Genomic DNA, 17,970 nt, shown 5'->3' with positions numbered 1-17,970 from the left:
TCCCATACAGATTAGCAACTCATCTGCCTATCTTTAGTTTGAGTTAATATGCAATGTACGCAATAAAACTTTATTTACTCTTTGAAAAAAAATCCAGATTGCAGCAGGTTTTTAGAAAAGAGCAAAGTGCAGACAAGGCTACCATAGCTGCCCGTTCCTGACATGGTAGAAGAGGTGGACAGGAAGAATAATATGGGCAGGACTGGGAGATTTAATTTCTGTCCAAATTCCATATATAGACTTATAATACCTGTATGTGTGGGGTTTTTATTACGATTACTATCCTTTAGGGGGTTATATATCAAAGGTCAAATTTTAGAGCTTTGTGAGCTTTTTTAAGACCTCGAATGATCTCACAACTGGAATGGTCTCTAATTTAAGAAAAACCACGAATGTAAAAAAACTTGAATTGGCGTAGTACGGGTGAAAAACTTGAATACTCGAATTGATGGGGTTCTCAGTGGAAAAAAATAGAATTGCTTGAATTAAAACCCACTGGAAAAACCTGAATATCATGAAGGCTACAAACATCTTGAAATGGTTCAAGACAGGAGTTTAACTACAGAGGAAGCTGCGCCTGCAGGGGGCCCAGGAAGTATAGGGGCCCCATAAAGCCCTAATTAAGTCATTTGTTATTTTAATATATAATGGTAAAACAGTAATTTTAATATATAATGGTAAAACAGGACAACCTGCGGAGAGTTTGGGGGGCCCTCAAATTATTTTGCTGTGGGGCCCAGTAACATCTAGTTATGCCACTGGTTCAAGGGACCTCTGCTATTGAGTTCTTTTTTTTTTTTTTTTTAATTTAAATTCATTTTTTTTCTAACCGGAAAATTCGAGTTTGCCTGAAAATTACCCTCGAAAACTCAATTTTTTTGTGTGAAAAAAACAACTCGACTCTTGATAAATAAGCCCCTTAAACTATTGTTATATATGTTTATACTTGTCATGCCCTATATAGTCCCTGTATGAGAAAAGAAAGACAATTCAATGCTCAATAAATAATGAATAATAATATGAATTTATAAAATTGATTATTTTGGGTGCTCCAAGGCATTATTATTCTCTATATCCAGATTGTAATGGTTACTTTGTTCTAACTTTCAAACAGCTGTTTGTATTTTTACACAAATATAATACCAGGAAACTGGGGATATATGAAAATGTATGTGTTCCACTGATAAAAAAAAGCTTCTGTATATGGCTGTGTTCTATCTACAGTGGTAAAGCCAATCAATAATACTGCTAAGAGAAAAAGTGAAAAATGTCCTTAGTATCTTTTTTCACCGCAAAACGTTGAGCAATTTCCTTTTTCTACAATAAACATGGCTATAAGCCTTGAACTTTCCTTTTCTGTGTTGCCCCATGTTCCTATCATTGGTGTTAGTTGAAATCCTCTCTATAGTTATTCCAGATACTGATGGACTGGGAGCACCAGAGAGAAATCTGTAAGGAAGGTCAGTACAATTATTTACCCCTTCTGTTGTCTTTCTTCTCTTCTTTTTAGCCGGGACGACAGATTTGCTGTTAGCTGTCCAACTCCAGAAGACTTTATAATGGTGCACGGGGATATCGGGCTCCTCTGGGAGATCCCAGGCGATCCTAACGGACACAGTGCCCTCATTGTTTGTAGTTAAATTGGAGATCCTGAGATTTGTTGGTGCTGGTGGGGGTGAAGGATCTATAAAAGGGAGCATTATTGTTAAAGTAAAAATAAAGGAAAGCAGTTCATTTCCTAAAAGCAGAGCACTGACCCCATCCAACCCCACCTCCAAATCAGTAACACCATCTTTAGTAATGATAATCTCATTGTGAAGGAGGTGTAAAGGGTGGCCCCCATTATGACTGTACTAGGTACTGATGAATTGCCTCCTTTATTAGATCAAGCAATAAAGATCTGTGATTGCACACCTGAAATTAGACCCACAAATAATTCTGCACACAGAGCTACAATACTATAGGGCAACTGTAATTAAAGGTGCAAAGTTTACCACTTGTCTAGTAACCAGCCAATCAACCAATCGGGTAGCATTTAGTGCTTTGGAAAAATGATCATATATATTTACAGTTACCAAAAACTATTGGCCTACTTCCTAGAATGAAAATTACATTGCCTTTATATTTATATCAACCATTCACCAGGGGGGTAGGTAGGATGGGCCCTGTATAGGGTGTATTGCCTGGAGGAGTTCTGAAAAAAAGATACTAGCAAGGAGGGAGCCATAAGGGTGGGATTGGACAGTGGGGAAGGCCGGTAGCAGAGAAGGGGCAGATCTGCAGGGCACCAGGCCAATTAGTATTGCCTTGGGTACCAGTATTACTTGGTACCACTCTACCATTCACTATCAGACAAAGAAGGCAAAGTACATAGATAATAAAGTCTATAGATTATTTTTAGTTTGTGCACCAATTATTCTTTGCATATTTCCATTTATATGAACACGTGCTGCCATATAGCTAGGGTTGCCACCTGGCCGGTATTTTACTGGCCTGGCCGGTAAAAATGATGACTCCAATGTTATTTATAGGGGAAAAAGATAAATATATAGGAAGGCTGGTATTTTTTTCCAGAAAAAGTGACAACCCAACATACAGTATAGCTTGCCTCATTGGTGACATATTCTCTATATAGAAAGAGGAAAAGACACAAAAGGGTAATATCGGTACAGTTTCTATGAGTAACATTCAAGAATATTCAAGCTGATCTCCTCCGAGGCCACAACACGACAGATGTCACTGATACAAAGAAATCAATTCATGCAAGAAGAGAATGTTTTTTCTTTACGCCTTTCTGCTTATTCTGCGCCTTTATTTTCCTACTAAAAATAGTGTCATAGTATATTCTGCAGTAGCACACCATTCTTGTTAGAATGGTAGAATTAGTATAGCGCTATTACCCATTTCCTCCACATTTACTGAGGTTACAAATGTCTCTGGACAAGCAGAGCATATCAGAAATATCTCAGTCTATTGCAATAAGCCAGCAACCATCATACTGTCGCTAATAGGTATAAAATGCTAAAAGCAGACCCCACTTCCCTACTGATAACGGCATCAGCTCTCTCTCTGCCCAACTTTAAGCCGAAGGATCTTATGCTTATTAGAAAGAATTTGCACTGAAGTCATCACGAGATACGGGAGACTGCTAATGAGGATTAGGGGGAAAAAAAGATTTTTACAATATTACTGTGAAAAAACATGAGCCTAACGCGCTCAAACACATGACTATTTCTTCCAAATGCCACATGAAATCTTCCCCTTCTTTACATTTTAGACCTGGCGCTTAGGACTATTGACGTCAGCGGCACCATTATCCTGTTAACTGAAATAACCTTTACGAAACATCAATAGCCAATTACGACTCTGTGTAAACGTTTTGTTTTCCTGTTCCTGTCGTCATCATCAGAGGATCCCTTCTCATTGTGTAGTATATTAGCCGGCATTGAAAGTAATCTCTCTTTCTTGCTCTCACTGTCTCCATTCTCTTATTCTTTCTCTTTTCTCCGTCTATAGAGTTTAAGTCTTTCCATGTAATAAATGCACACAAGGGATTTAAGTTTAGCAACCAATTTGCTAGTAATGAGGCTGGGAGTTTCCATTTATAGACTGTGTCTACGGTTAATTTGATATGTTATAATACAGTCACAAGAAAAATGTGAGGCTCACTCCGAGCAAAAATAGCTCGGCCAAAGGAGTGTCACTCCTACACGGAGAACAAAGGGAGGCAAACTTGAAAGCATTGAAAAAACGGATGATGTCAGGCATTCTTTCACTTTAACTTGCACCTGGATGTTTCTGTAGGGCCTAATTAGCTCGTTAGCTCGTTAACATTCCCACACTCGTCAAATAATAGTCAAATGAGCTAAATAATCGCTGTTGCCTCTATCCATTTTTATAGGTAACCAACCCTCCATTACAGAAAAAAAAAAGGGTCTTATTCTTAGTGCAACCGATGTGGGTGGGGATTGATGAGATACCACGAGATACTGAGAAGTAACAATTATTCCTGTCTACGGTGACTAACAGCGACTAATATAGCCCATCAGCGCTTAACTATTTCTCTTCATTGTGAAAAGTGTAATCAGTGTTGCAAAAAGCAAAGAAAAAAGGCCATGATGTGAGCATTGAAGTTTTTATTTTATGCCAACAAGAAGTTATTGTTTGGGGAAGTATATGTTAAAGGGCTGGTGAAAGTTGAAATGTAAAGACGGGTATGTATTATAAGTACTGGCATAGGGTGACTGTGGAGATTTTGTATATTAAACGAGTGGTTCACCTTGAAGTTTACTTTTAGTATGTTATAAAATGGCCAATTCTAAGCAACTTTTCAATTGCCATTTTTTTTTTTTTTTTTATACTCTTTAAATTATTTGCCTTATTTTTCTGATCACTGACCCCAACTTAAAACAAATGCTCTGTAAGGCTACACATTTATTGTTTACTATTTTATTATTCATCTTTATCAGGCCCCCTCCAGTCTCTTATTCAAGCTGGAGGGCTGCTGAATACAAAGCTAAATAAGCCAAAAAACCCAAATAATAAAAAATGAAAGCCAATTGCAAATTGTCTGAGAATATCACTATCTATCATATTAACAGTTAACTCAGAGGTGGAAAACCCCTTTAAAACTGCAGGGACTGTTCGAGGACAGCTAGAAAGAGACGCAGGTTCAAAGGTGAACAACCCCTTTAAATTAAATCATCCTCCCCATGTAATCCACATTTTCCATCTGAGTTCCTTTATGAAGCTCTTCTTCTCCTCTAAGCCCAGAGCACAGGGTCCCAAGATAGAACATCAGAGTGCATACAGTATGTACATGCAGATCAGGTATCTGTAACCCCAGAGGGGTGCACACAAATTATGCCTCAGGCTTAGACTAGGGGGAGGGTGTCCTATAGGATACCAGAATTAAAGCCTTTCTGTCAATCGCTTGCCCTGGTATCACTTTCTGAAGCATATTTGCATTTCTGTCAAACCTCAATCAAAGAATGGCATTTCCAGGGTTTTCTACATGAGAGCTGATTGTATCCGACACAATACGACTGTCGGATGAAGACGCAACATGACGTGTTGGATGCAATCAGCTTCTACGTGTGACATTTGTATTACTTTCATTAGATTTGGCGCATCCGACGTGACGCCTGTGATTAGTCTCATCGCTTTGGAACAGAAGGTATAACAGGTAAAATCGCCTGTGGAGTTCTACCCTAAATGATTTTTAGTTGAACTAAAATATGGTGATGCGAGTCCTGCAGCGGGGCGGGTCCCGCAAAAAAAAAAAGCAGTTACCCTGCGGAATGAGGGTAGGCTTTTCAGGTGTCGGTATAGATGCGTGGTCGCAGGTCTGTGGGACGCGGGTCTCTTACTGCTGCAGCGCTCTCCCTGCAGCTTTCCCTCCACTCATCTCCCCCTCCCATCTGACTTCTGGCACAGCTCTCTTACATGACATGGCATGCTTCTGTCCCTCTCGGCTATCGGTCATGTTTAATGATGTCACTTCCAGTTTGCAGCAACATAACTTCCAGTTTGATATCGGTCGGCGGGTTGTCGATTGGGTTGCGGGTACGGCAGTTGCGGGTCTGTGTTGGGTAGCGTTTCAAAGTGGGTAAATATGTGGGTCGCGGTTCGGGCTGCGGGTCCAGGTCTTAGAAATTGGTTCTGAGCAAGACTCTAATGCAAGCTATGGAAAGACCCCTTATCCAGAAACCCCAGCCAGGTCCTGAGCATTCTGGATAACAGGTCCCAGAACCGTAGTAAATTGGCTTCTGAAAAGGTTAACCATAGTCAAGCGTGTATGTAACAGGGACTTTAAACTCCTTTGGGGCAGCCACTGATGTGAATAATGTAGAATCTCTGTAAAGTGCTGTAGAATATGGTGGCACTTTATAAATAAGGAGAAACCCCCATATGTAATAAAAGGCACTTAGCTTGCCCAGGAGCAGTAACCCATAGCAACCAATAAGATGTTTGCTTTTTAACAGGTGACCAGTAAATGATACATGCTTATTGGTTGCTATTAGTTACTACTCCTGGGCAAACATAGTACATTTTATTACAAAACCCTGTAATGATAATAATGAAGTATCCTGGTCTAATGCGTGACAAAATCAACATGTTTAAAATCAGCAAATTGAAATACTTAAGAACTCTGAAATACGGTAATTGTTGCCTAAAAAAAACACCAAAAATACAATAGAATGAAAATGTTTTTATAAAAGATCACAAGCGATTGAAATGAGAATTAAGGGGTTGTTAAGGCAAAGGCTAGCCTTTTTATCTTTAATCATCCTGACCTCCAACCCTTGAGTCTCACGGCTACGCTAAAGACACGTTTTCGAGCACTTAGAAATGTTAAAGACATATCTTGTGCTATGACCAGCGAGTGACATATACAAGCCAGCTGCTCAACATTGGAAAATCATTAGTCCCAAGAGGAAGCGAGAAAGAGTTTTATTGAGGGGAGTGGGTGTCTGTTCTGGTTTTGCTAACACTCAGTAATATGCCCATGAAATCATTTTAACATGGGACTTTACTTCCATGAAAAAAAGGAATTGCCTGCCTCCTTTCCTAAAGAAGAAATCATAATATCTACCAATTCTCTTTTTCTGGAAATGACTAAACTTCTACTCAAGCCCTCAGTAGAACAGACTAGAACAGAAAAGGAGATTACATGGATGTTTTTCAGCTTTAAATGAATGTACTTTATACCCAAGTTATAGCCCTGCAGGGTTTTTCTTAACCAGATTACTTACATTTGCATTCCCAAGTCTCCAAAATTTTACAACATCCTAATTTTTAATTTTATATAGAAATAGTTGAAGTAGTTAACTCTTTACTGCAAATATGAAACTTAAAGGTATCCACTCTGAGGCAACAGCATTTCCATTCTTAAGATGATAAATAATACAGACAGTTTTAGGATGAAAAAGTTATTCATGTATAAAAGGACTTGAGCCTAGAGCATTTGGTTTTTCTACAATGATGGCAGTTCAGTTTATTTTTTTTTCAGGCTTCAGTTGTGCATTGAATTTGATAACAAGTAATAGAAACATAAGTGAAATTTCTTTAACCCACAAGCATATTAAAGGGATTGCATACGCTCTTGTTTAAAGGGCACCTGTCACCCCCAAACTGTTTCCCCCTACAGGAGGTGCGGGGTAATAGAGCCTGGGGGGAAACAATGTTTTTTTATGGTCCTTATGAGTGCTGGGCCACCCACACTGAGAGGGAGCTCTCAATGCGGCGGCCATTTGTGGCACAGAGCATTTGTGCCACAGCTTTTGCTCATTGTGTGACATCACATGCATGCACATACCAAGCGTGCCGAGAGAAGCAATCATTACGCACATGTGTGCCACTACAACCTGCCGATGCGTGAATTGCAACTTTTCCTTCATGCCAATTTTTGCATTTTTGTCTCCCCTATAGTGAACCCTATATTTCAACTAGATTAAGGGCTAGACATTAACATGATGATGTTCCATGTGCCCATAAGGCCTCCATAGCCAACCCCTATAGCCCTGTGAATGAATAATTTAAAAAGAGACAAGTAGGCTCATTGTAAAGGGCAACTTAATGTTAGAAACTAAAAATAGTCAATAGGTCTCAGTCTCAATGTTCCACGCCGTTTGCAAAGTGCAAAAAAGGCCACAATCAGACTATTTTTTACACTTTCCCCCATTGTGCAAATAGCTTGGGAGCACATAGCCATGCAAAATGTGCCCTCCTGACACTGCTCTTTTCATGGAGCACCACATTGTTGATCCGGCATTCCATGTAAAGAGCAGCTAACCAGGGGACACAAGTGCAAATGAAATGAGCATTAAGGGGGGCACTCTTGAGCTCTTGCACTTGTGCCCCCAGGGGTCACGAATGACCCCTTATGTGTTTTGGTTTTCTTGTGCTCTTAAAATCCCCAACCTGCTTACCAGCAACCCAGAGCTATATTCAGTAATGGAGGTGTATGCTAGAGAGTGTAAGTCAGAGAGAGCCAGGGAAGGTAAACAGAAACATGAAGAGGGAGGGCTGCTACAGCACAGGCCTGGTGTAGATGAAAAAAAATGTACGGCAGTCCTACATACTTATAACCAGCCACAGTACAATCTGCTCTTTGCATTAATAAGCCATCTGTGTCCTCAAAACATACACTGTTTAATGTAATAAAACAAAACAAAAAAAAAAACGAGTACATTTATATAATAGATTTTTTTTTTCAGTTAAATAAACCCCATAACTAAATGGGTACTTTGTCTTCCTAATGGGCACTTGCTTGTGAAATGTATTGATTTTTCCTCGCGTTTATGTCTGAGCGTTAGCTGGTGTGTGAGAGGCTGAGAGCAGATAATGGCAGGACGGCTGCTGACACAGGGGAGCATTTGACCCGGCTTTATCTGAACCGACTGAAGTTGGAATTCTTCCTGAAACCAGGATTTATTCCCATGTTATGAATTTTAGCTTTTCCTGAATTAACATGGCTGACTCTTCACTTTCAACTTTCCAGCCACCTGAAATAAACCACTCTTGCAATAAAAAGAAATAAGACCCAGTGTTTAATTTAGAAAATACTCAATATGTATTCTGAAAATGGTGTCAATGCAACATATTGATAATTGGTGGTGATTAAGTCACATAAGCAAAGCTATCGCTTGTTTGATGATACAACTACTGGTTGGCCCTGTGATTGCTGGGAGAGTGGATTGCTGAGGGCATATGGCTGGTGTTTGGTTATACAGAGGTGCCAGCTGATGGGCCCTAGCATCACCGATCCCAATCCATTCACCATTACAATGTGTGTATGAATGCAAAATCAGGTAAGTTCTTGAAGATTGTTTAAACTGGTAATTGCCCCAGCAATTACCAGTTTGTACCACCAACATTTTTTTGGAATATTTTTTTACACTTTAAAACATATCAGGCAAATGCCTACTGTTAAGACCTTAGTCAAAGTTACTGCCGTAATCAAAAGATACAGTAGATAGCTGGATTAAAAAGGGACTTTGTCCACCTTCTGTCACGGCCGGCACCCATTACCTGAACAAGTGCCAAGCACCCTGGTCTCGGCTCGGCTTCACCAGTAGTGTGACCACCTTTGGGCTTCGGGAGGAGCCCTCAGCTCACTTGGGTGCCACCTGGACTTAACGAGGGGTGCAAGGCAAGATGTTCTGGCTGGCAAAGGGGCACGGCTGTTAGCAAAGTCTTTTGGGACGAAGATCACGATACAAAAGGATTAGGCAGAAGGATGGTCAGACAGGCTGGGTCGAGGCAGGCGGATATCAGAATCGTTAGGCAGGCAAGGGTCAAAACCGGGTTGTCAATCAAGGGGTTAAGCTGGAAGAGTTTTCGTAGGCAGGCAAGGGTCAGTATACAAAATGCAGAGTAGTCAGGGAACAGGCAGGAGTCAAAACCGGATAATCAGGACAAAAAGATACAGGATCAGATGCAAAAGGCTCAGGAAACCACTAGAAACCAAGTTCTATCACGGGCATCTGTCTGCAGTCAGAATGGGCCTTTTATAGGGGAAAGAATTCGCACCAAAAACGTGCACATTCGCGCCAAAATGCACTGGCGCAAACACGCCACACGTGCCCTAAAGGAAGGCAATATGGCGCAGGAAGAGGACCATGCGGCGTCCCCGTCGCCCCATTAGACCACCAGGACAGGTAGGTTTTGTTACACCTTCTGATGAGCAGGCATCAATCGTGCTTTGAGAATTGGGGCTCAGATACTCCCTTGGAGTATCCATGTATCTATGTCATGTTGCACCATCTATATCAGTTACAGATTCTCTAACTGAGGGACAGCTCTCACCAAGAAGGCCCAATACCCTGACGGATGGACAGGGAAAGCCTGAAGGCCAAGTAGGGCGAGATGATGAGTGTTGCTGTAATCGAAACTCCTGAAAAACGATAACTGCTTCACTGAGGGGCACATTTACTTTGCTCGAGTGAAGGAATAGAATAAAAAAAAATTTAGAATTTCGAATGTTTTTTTTGGCTACTTCGACCTTCAACTACGACTTCGATTCAAACTAAAAATCGTTCGAATATTCGACCATTCTATAGTCGAAGTACTGTCTCTTTAAAAAAACCTTCGACCCCCTACTTCGCCACCTAAAACCTACCGAGGTACAATGTTAGCCTATGGGGACAGTCCCCATAGGCCTTCCTATGTTTTTTTGGTGGTAGAAAAATCGTTCGATCGATGGATTAAAATCTTTAGAATCGTTCGATTCAAAGGATTTAATCGTTCAATCGAACGATTTTTCGTTCAATCTAACTAATTGTGGTAAATCCTTCGACTTCGATATTCGAAATCGAAGGATTTAAATTCAGCAGGCGAATATCGTAGGTTAATTAACCCTCGATATTCGACCATATGTAAATCTGCCCCTGAAAGTTTAGTGTTTTCATATACTTGTATAACCTTGTATCTAAGTTAAGAGAAACCCACTCAAAAGGTACTTGAACATACGAAGTCTAAAAACAAAAATTAAATAGCTGCTTAGTCGGATGCGTTAAACACAGGTCCCTAAGTATTTATTTTCTCCTTTATTTTTGCTGGTATAAAAATTATCATCTACAAATGGAGCGTGACTTATTGCAAACAATCACACACCAGTGAGCATGGGTGTTTATAACCTTCTGTGAGCTGCAGTTGCTCAGTGAGCTCTAAGACTGGGGCTCCCTTATGAATTCCTCACTCTGTTTCATCTGTATATGTTTCTTCAATATAGAAACCATTTTTCTTCCAATCATAAGACAAACTGAATGAATATTCATTACACTTATAACTTGATATTCTACACGCTGCAGGACTAAATAGAAAAGAAAATGTAATTAACCCCATAAAGATTGGGATTCACTGCATAATTATCATATAAGTGGTACAATGAGTGGGAACAGAAGAAATACTGTATGACACTAACCTTTGGATGAACGGAAATGTTTACTTGGTGCAGTAAAACCCCGTGTTCCATGGACATTGACAGCGGCCACTCGGAACTGGTACCACCTGCTTGGTCTGACGTCAGCAAGCTGTATTTTTTCATCTGTTATCTGGTAAAGAAAGGAAATAGTGCATTAGCTGGATGCAACAAATATTTTATTTCTGTATCTGGTAAGGTACATCAATGATGTGCAAGAAAATATATATTTAGGATGAGAAAGTTTTTTATGGCCCATCTGATATTTTATGGTCCATCCGATGCAAGCTTTGAAAACTATAGGGCTCATTTACAAAGCAAGTGCAAAGTGCAAGATGCAAATTGCAAATTCTCATTTTTGTAACCTATAATGCAGTATTTTGCCCCCAGAAGTCTAGGGTTCTTCAAGAATGCACTTGCATGTTATTCACTGGACAATCACCTTGGCTAGTTGCTCGGATCATGTATAGGTTCAAGTCTCTTTTGTGAATACGCACAACAATGCCTATATTTTTTACATGATATGTTATATATTTACTTTTTTGGGTCCTACAAAGCTAGAAACCACACTGTTTTTGTTTGTTTTTTTGGAGATGTCATAAGTCAAGTATGAACATTTTCTAAGTTCTTAATTAAACTAACATAAATGTTATGTTGATATGACAGTAGAAGATGTGTGGATGCAGAAGTCCTGCAGCAACCAATCAGATGTTTTATTTCACCGTTTTAACTACAGAAGTCTAGGAATCAATTAACTGATTGGTTGCAGGGTTATGGCACCTATGTTCATGACTAAACCCTATATATATACATTTTGAATGAGGAAACAAAGAGAGGAATGCTTAAACTCTAGCTGCCAGCAACCATCATACAGCATTACTGTTCTAGGCCCCATGTAATTTTGCATGTAATTGCAGATGATTAGGTCATTATTCATGTGGCCAAATGAACTAAATGCTGTAGAAAAGAGTGTTTGCAGACTGTCCAAGCTTTCTAGTTTTTTCAGATCATTAATGTGATGAGAAAGACTTTGATCTCACGCCCATGAACAAATAACGAAAACATACAAACACATTTGATCACACACTTTCTTGATGACAGCAAATGCTATACAGATCAGCAGCGAGCGGGAGACACTAGAGTGGAATATCAGCAGCCAGATGGAAACATATGGAGGGTGTCAGAGATTACTGGCAGCAGCCAGAAGGAATTTAATTGTGACAAAGAGAAAGAAGACATTAACAGGTAAGAATTAGAGAGTGAGAAGAAGGGAGCTGGACAGCTACGGGGGTTTTGTGTTTACAACAAGCTCCTTTTAATAACTGATAAAGACTGTCAGTTTAAGAGTCACAATTCCTAAAGGAGAACTCCCAGGGTGGGGAAAAAAAGCAGACACAAAGCAGAAGACAAGACAGAAGTCTTCATCTGTTTAAAGAAGAAATTACACTTTTCACAGGTTTCATTTTAAATTAATGTTATGTAGTCACATGTGCATGCCAAAATAACTTTGCATTTGTGTTTTATGTGATACAGCAACATAAAGGATTGTATATCTATATAATACAAAAGAACCATGAATATCCTATAAATTATATCCTTATAAACGGTGAGTTCTGATGTCATCAGTTATAAACGGTGAGTTCTGATGTCATTCCTGTCACATGACTCACTGAAACGTGTGTATTATAATAAATAAAGTACCCCCAGTTGCAAAATATGGGGATATTAGAAGTTACCTCGGAGTTCCATGACCTGTATAAAAACACGAGGCCTTCAGCCTCGTGTTTTTATATGGTCATGAAACTCCTCGGTAACTTATAATATCCTTATATTTTACAAGAGGGGGTACTTTATTCACTATATAATACAAAAGAACCATGAATATCCTGTAAATTATATCCTTATAAACGGTGAGTTCTGATGTCATCAGTTATAAACTGTAAGTTCTGATGTCATTTCTGTCACATGACTCACTGAAACTTGTGTATTATAATAAATAAAGTACCCCCAGTTGCAAAATAGGAGGATATTAGAAGTAACCTCGGAGTTCCATGAACTGTATAATTTTTTTTATATGGTCATGAAACTCCTCGGTAACTGATAATATCCTTATATTTTACAATAGGGGGTACTTTATTCACTATATAAATGGTGGTTAATGATGTAATTGGTTATAATCGGAGCTTAGTGATGTAATGTCTGTCACATGACTCATTGAAACTTGTGTATTATAATAAATAAAGTACCCCCTGTTGCAAAATATGAGGATATTAGAAGTTACCTTGGAGGCCTTGTGCTTTTTATATGGTCATGGAAATCCTTGGTAACTTATAATAACCTTATATTTACAATAGGGGGTACTTTATTCACTATATAACAACCATTTGCCTTATCAACATTAGTAAACATAAATATTAAAGTAAACATACTTCAACTCTGGATTTGATGACTGGCCCCATACAATCAACACTGTTTTCTTTCTAATAATTACAGAAAAGGACAAGTCTGACATATTCAACCAACAAAATGTACAAGGTGGGGGTTGAGAATCTCAGTGAAAGCCCCATCAAAGCTCGAGATCTCTAAAAACACAACAAAGCCTGTATATGTCTCAAGCCCCTCAAGAATAAACTGATGGCCGTCCTGCAGAGGCTGCCTAGTTCCAGATCCACAAAGGAAAGGTTTAGATTCACAGACCTTTCTAAGTCTTCACCTCTATGTAAAACAAAAGAAAAATCCAAAGAACATCACCACAGTCCTTCAACTCTAATTTATCAAAATGGTTTATTAACATAAGGTCAACCGATCTGTCAAACAACAAAGAAAATATCGATTAACTCCTTTAACCCCCTGGAAATACCATGATAGATGGATGGTATAACAATCAATACTTCCAAAACAAGAACATTAAGAACACATCAAACACAAGATAAATACTTCCAGCATGCCAGCCCTCCTAACGCTGGCCATAGATGTAAAGGTTTTTAAAAGATCTTTTTGTTATCATGAGACCACGATTAACTCGAAACGATCGTTTAAATTTCTGATTTGTCCATCAACTAGAAAGACCATTTCAAGTGATATTGGCAGGAAAACTGAAGGTAGCTGCCTGCTTGGCACTGCAAATATAGATAGATTGCACTGGGACCGATAATTTATTTTTAACCTGGCCGATCAATTTTCTGACGGATTTGACGGATTGGTCGGATTGCACTGAAATCGATCGTTCGCCAACGGAAGATCTTTGCCCCTTAAACTGACCAACCTTAACATTTTATATTTTTTTAACAAGACATCACCAAGGCAAACAGGAGATCAATTTTAAAAAAAATAGTAATGAAACAATAATCCCATTTCACTCACATGAAACCCTTATTTGAGCATTCCAACCAATAAAAATTCAAAGCCTTTTTAAACATGAATAAACACTTTACTTCATTAGAAGTACAATTAGGAACATCTATGTGAGCTAACGGTGCATAAAAAATATATACCAAAAACACGAGTAACTAATCAGATCAAATTGCAGTTTAAGAAATATCAAAGTCAGGTGAATCTCTAAATGCTACAAACAGAGAAATTAAGTGTTCCTGTTTGAACAACATCTGTAGTTAGTGAAAAATTGAGTCAAAGGGTCAAAGGGTTAAATGGATTCTGTTGTGATTTTTATTTTTAAATGACACTATTTACACTGCAAATAATTCACTCTATCATATAAAATGTTATTCCTGCTGCCTCAGTTCATTTTGCCTGGTCATGTGCTTTCAGAAGGAGCCATGATGGAACTGCTTTCATGTAAGTTATTGTTTCTCCAACACAATGTAACTGAAGGAGTCATATTGAGGCTTGAGGCGTGGTACAATTATTTTTTATAGAAATCAGGAAATACTGTAATGTAAAGAGAGCTGGGGGTTTGGTAAAAAAAAAACTTCAGCCCTTAGATTTTATCTATTATCTACAATATGTGCTTGTTAATCCAAAAATGTTTGTCAACCAACCTGTGCCATCGTTTGCCAGTTGGTTGCATCATCCTCACTTGGGTGGATGCCATAGTTCCATCTCCTTTGTACGACATAGATCACTGGCTCAACGGAAATATTGAATTTAGAAGACCATTTAATGTCCAGGTGTCCAGGCTGTAGTTCATCAAAGGCAAGCTCTTTCCTTGGCTTTAAAGGGACACCTAAAAGCATAAAATACAGAATGAAAGGGTGACCAGATAAGTCTCATTGAAACACGGTTGTAAAATGTACTTACTGATTATCCTCTTTTAGAAAGTGAAAATGGCACACGAACTCACAGAAAAATCTAAATAATGAATGTACAAATACCATATGGATAGTATTGTTAATTGATATACATGTATTTGCAGCACTGTCATTTCTTTTGTCTAACTCAAATTGCTCACACTAGATATAAGTGGTTCTTTGCTGTGTATGATAGAATATACATGATATTTTTCAATGCCTTCTCCTGCCACTGCTGAGCACCAGCCACAGTCAGGTTTCAGAAGAGCCAGCACCTGGTATTTCAACAGTTTTGGTTTGTAAAGATGAACTGGTTTTAAAAATAGGTTAATTAAAGAAAATACATTTGTGTTGTGGATACAAGTAACTTTTAAATCAGCAGCACTTCCCTTAGGCATTACTAATGGGGGGATCTAGTCTTAAAATTAAAAAAAAAAATAATATTGGTACAAATGAAAAATAAAATGCTAATTTAGTTAAACTGGTGATCTATGTTAATGTATTGGATATATAAGGGTCATCAAACTGCTTGAGTTGAGTTCCATACTTCTATGCAATGTATGAATCCGATGGATTACTTCCATGACCAAATAGCTTTTATAATATTGTTTTAAAAATTCTAAGCAGATTTCCGGCAATTCAATACAAGTCAGACGTATGTTTATCTATTTTATTTATAAAGAATTCTGAATCGTCACTCCACCCTTACATGTGGTCCTTAAACATCTTAAGTAAAATAAATAATGATTTCATTTAAATGCATGACTTTTCCCAACATTCATAGTTTTAACTCTATATAAAAAGCTTGCCAGTTTTAATTCTGACATGTTAAACTTTGTCCTTAATTATTGTGTGCCATAATTCAGCAATTTGTATGTTGAGATATACATCATCTGTTTTCCATTAGTGTCCAGTTGGACTTAACTCAACCTCACTGTGTTGCTCGTAATTGTCAGCAGATGGACAGTGCGCACGTAAGAGGAAACAAGTGCAAGGGTCCATCAGTTTACCTTCTGAAGAGTCGGAACCATGAACTCCAAAAAAACAGATGTGCATGAGACCCAAAGATTTGTTAGTATGTTCTTCATTATGTTAATGACCAATTCCTTTGTATCATGTTAAGGAAATTTGTTTTTGAAAATTGCCTTTGTCTGGGCTTTATTTTCAACAGCACTTTATTTATCCTTTATGATCACAAAAGACTACATATTATGTCTAGAAATGAAACTGTACGGGGCCGATTCATGAAGCTCGAGTGAAGGATTCGAATAAAAAAAACTTCGAATTTCGAAGTGTTTTTTGGGCTACTTCGACCATCGAATGGGCTACTTCGACCTTCGACTACTACTTCGACTTCGAATCGAACGATTCGAACTAAAAATCGTTCAACTATTCGACCATTCGATAGTCGAAGTACTGTCTCTTTAAGAAAAACTTCGACCCCCTACTTCGGCAGCTAAAAGCTACCGAAGGCAATGTTAGCCTATGGGGAAGGTCCCCATAGGCTTGCCTGAGATTTTTTGATCGAAGGATATTCCTTCGATCGTTGGATTAAAATCCTTTGAATCGTTCGATTCGAAGGATTTAATCGTTCGATCGAAGGAATAATCCTTCGATCGTTCAATCGCAGGATTTGCGCTAAATCGTTCAACTTCGATATTCGAAGTCGAACGATTTTAGTTCCTAGTCGAATATCGAGGGTTAATTAACCCTCGATATTCGACCCTTCATACATCTGTCCCCACGTGTTGAGTGTATAATTAATCATACATTTTACTTATTGACACATGTCCCTGCTACTCTATACTCTCATTGTCTAACTAGCATGCTCAAACCATGTACACTGAGCATGGGCAGATGTAATGTAACTGGATCAAACAATTAATACAATTTGAAGGAAACAGTTGCAACTTCAATAAATATTGAGAAATATTTTATAAAGGGTAATACAGGTATGGGATCTGTTTTCTGGAAAACCCATCATCCAGAAAGCTCTGAATAACAGGATGGCTGTATACCATAGATTTAATTTTAATCAAATAATTAAATTTTTAAAAAAGTATTTCATTTTTCTCTGTAATAAAAAAACAGTAACTTGTACTTTATCCTAAGTAAGATATATAATTCATACCTTTGGATTCTTAGATTTCACTTTTCTGTTTGGAGATGGAAGGTTTATTTGTATGATGCAACAGTATTTTTATATTTATAGTTTTCACTCTTTATTATTTTTTTTCAGGTATTTGAATTATTTAAGCTTTTTTCTGCAACTATGCAGTATCCCACTGATCCTTGCAGCCAGGTAGTGGTTTGAATGAAAGATGTGGATATAAATAGGAGAGTTAAAATCTAAATTTCAAGTTAAAGAGAGATGGCATAAAAAAGGTAAATAACACAAAAAGCAAGAAAATATAAATAAAAAATCTAGGGTCCAATGCCAAACAAATAAGACCCATTGAAATTTTCTTTTAACAGTGATCTGTAAATCTTTTTGGGGCCAAGTATTGTATATAAGGCTAATTTAGACACGTGTGAGTTCAAGTGCCAGAAACTTCAATACAATTGATCAGATCAAGCTGAACTGGTGCATTGATACTCTGTACATGTTCTAAGGAGCATGTACCACATTGATACAAGTTGTAAGGAGCATGTAACTTTGTGAATAAAGAGTGATTACAATTTTGAGTCCTTTGAGTCCAAAAGTGCTAAATCACCCTTCTTCTGTTGTGGGCACCCATTATTATTCTGGAGAAATGCTGCATTGAGGGTAAATATGGAATGTTGCATACGGTTTTACAT

At 38.2% G+C, this 17,970-nt stretch overlaps 1 protein-coding gene across 1 annotated transcript in view; it reads right to left on the bottom strand.

The window, feature by feature from the left end:
• anos1.L (anosmin 1 L homeolog) overlaps positions 1 to 17,970 on the bottom strand; it is a 129,113-nt gene that overhangs the window by 27,780 nt on the left and 83,363 nt on the right. Inside the window, exons 5-7 of the mRNA XM_018246158.2 lie at positions 14,923 to 15,107; positions 10,928 to 11,057; positions 1,479 to 1,684 (exon numbers count right to left, since the gene is read on the bottom strand). Coding sequence (XP_018101647.1) covers positions 1,479 to 1,684; positions 10,928 to 11,057; positions 14,923 to 15,107 — 521 coding nt within the window. The remainder of the gene's footprint in view (positions 1 to 1,478; positions 1,685 to 10,927; positions 11,058 to 14,922; positions 15,108 to 17,970) is intronic.

This window comes from Xenopus laevis, chromosome 2L, assembly GCF_017654675.1.
Source record: "Xenopus laevis strain J_2021 chromosome 2L, Xenopus_laevis_v10.1, whole genome shotgun sequence".
NCBI lineage: Eukaryota > Metazoa > Chordata > Amphibia > Anura > Pipidae > Xenopus > Xenopus laevis.
The sequence above is the reverse complement of the archived record's forward strand: the minus strand, read 5'-3'. Positions and strand labels throughout refer to the sequence as shown.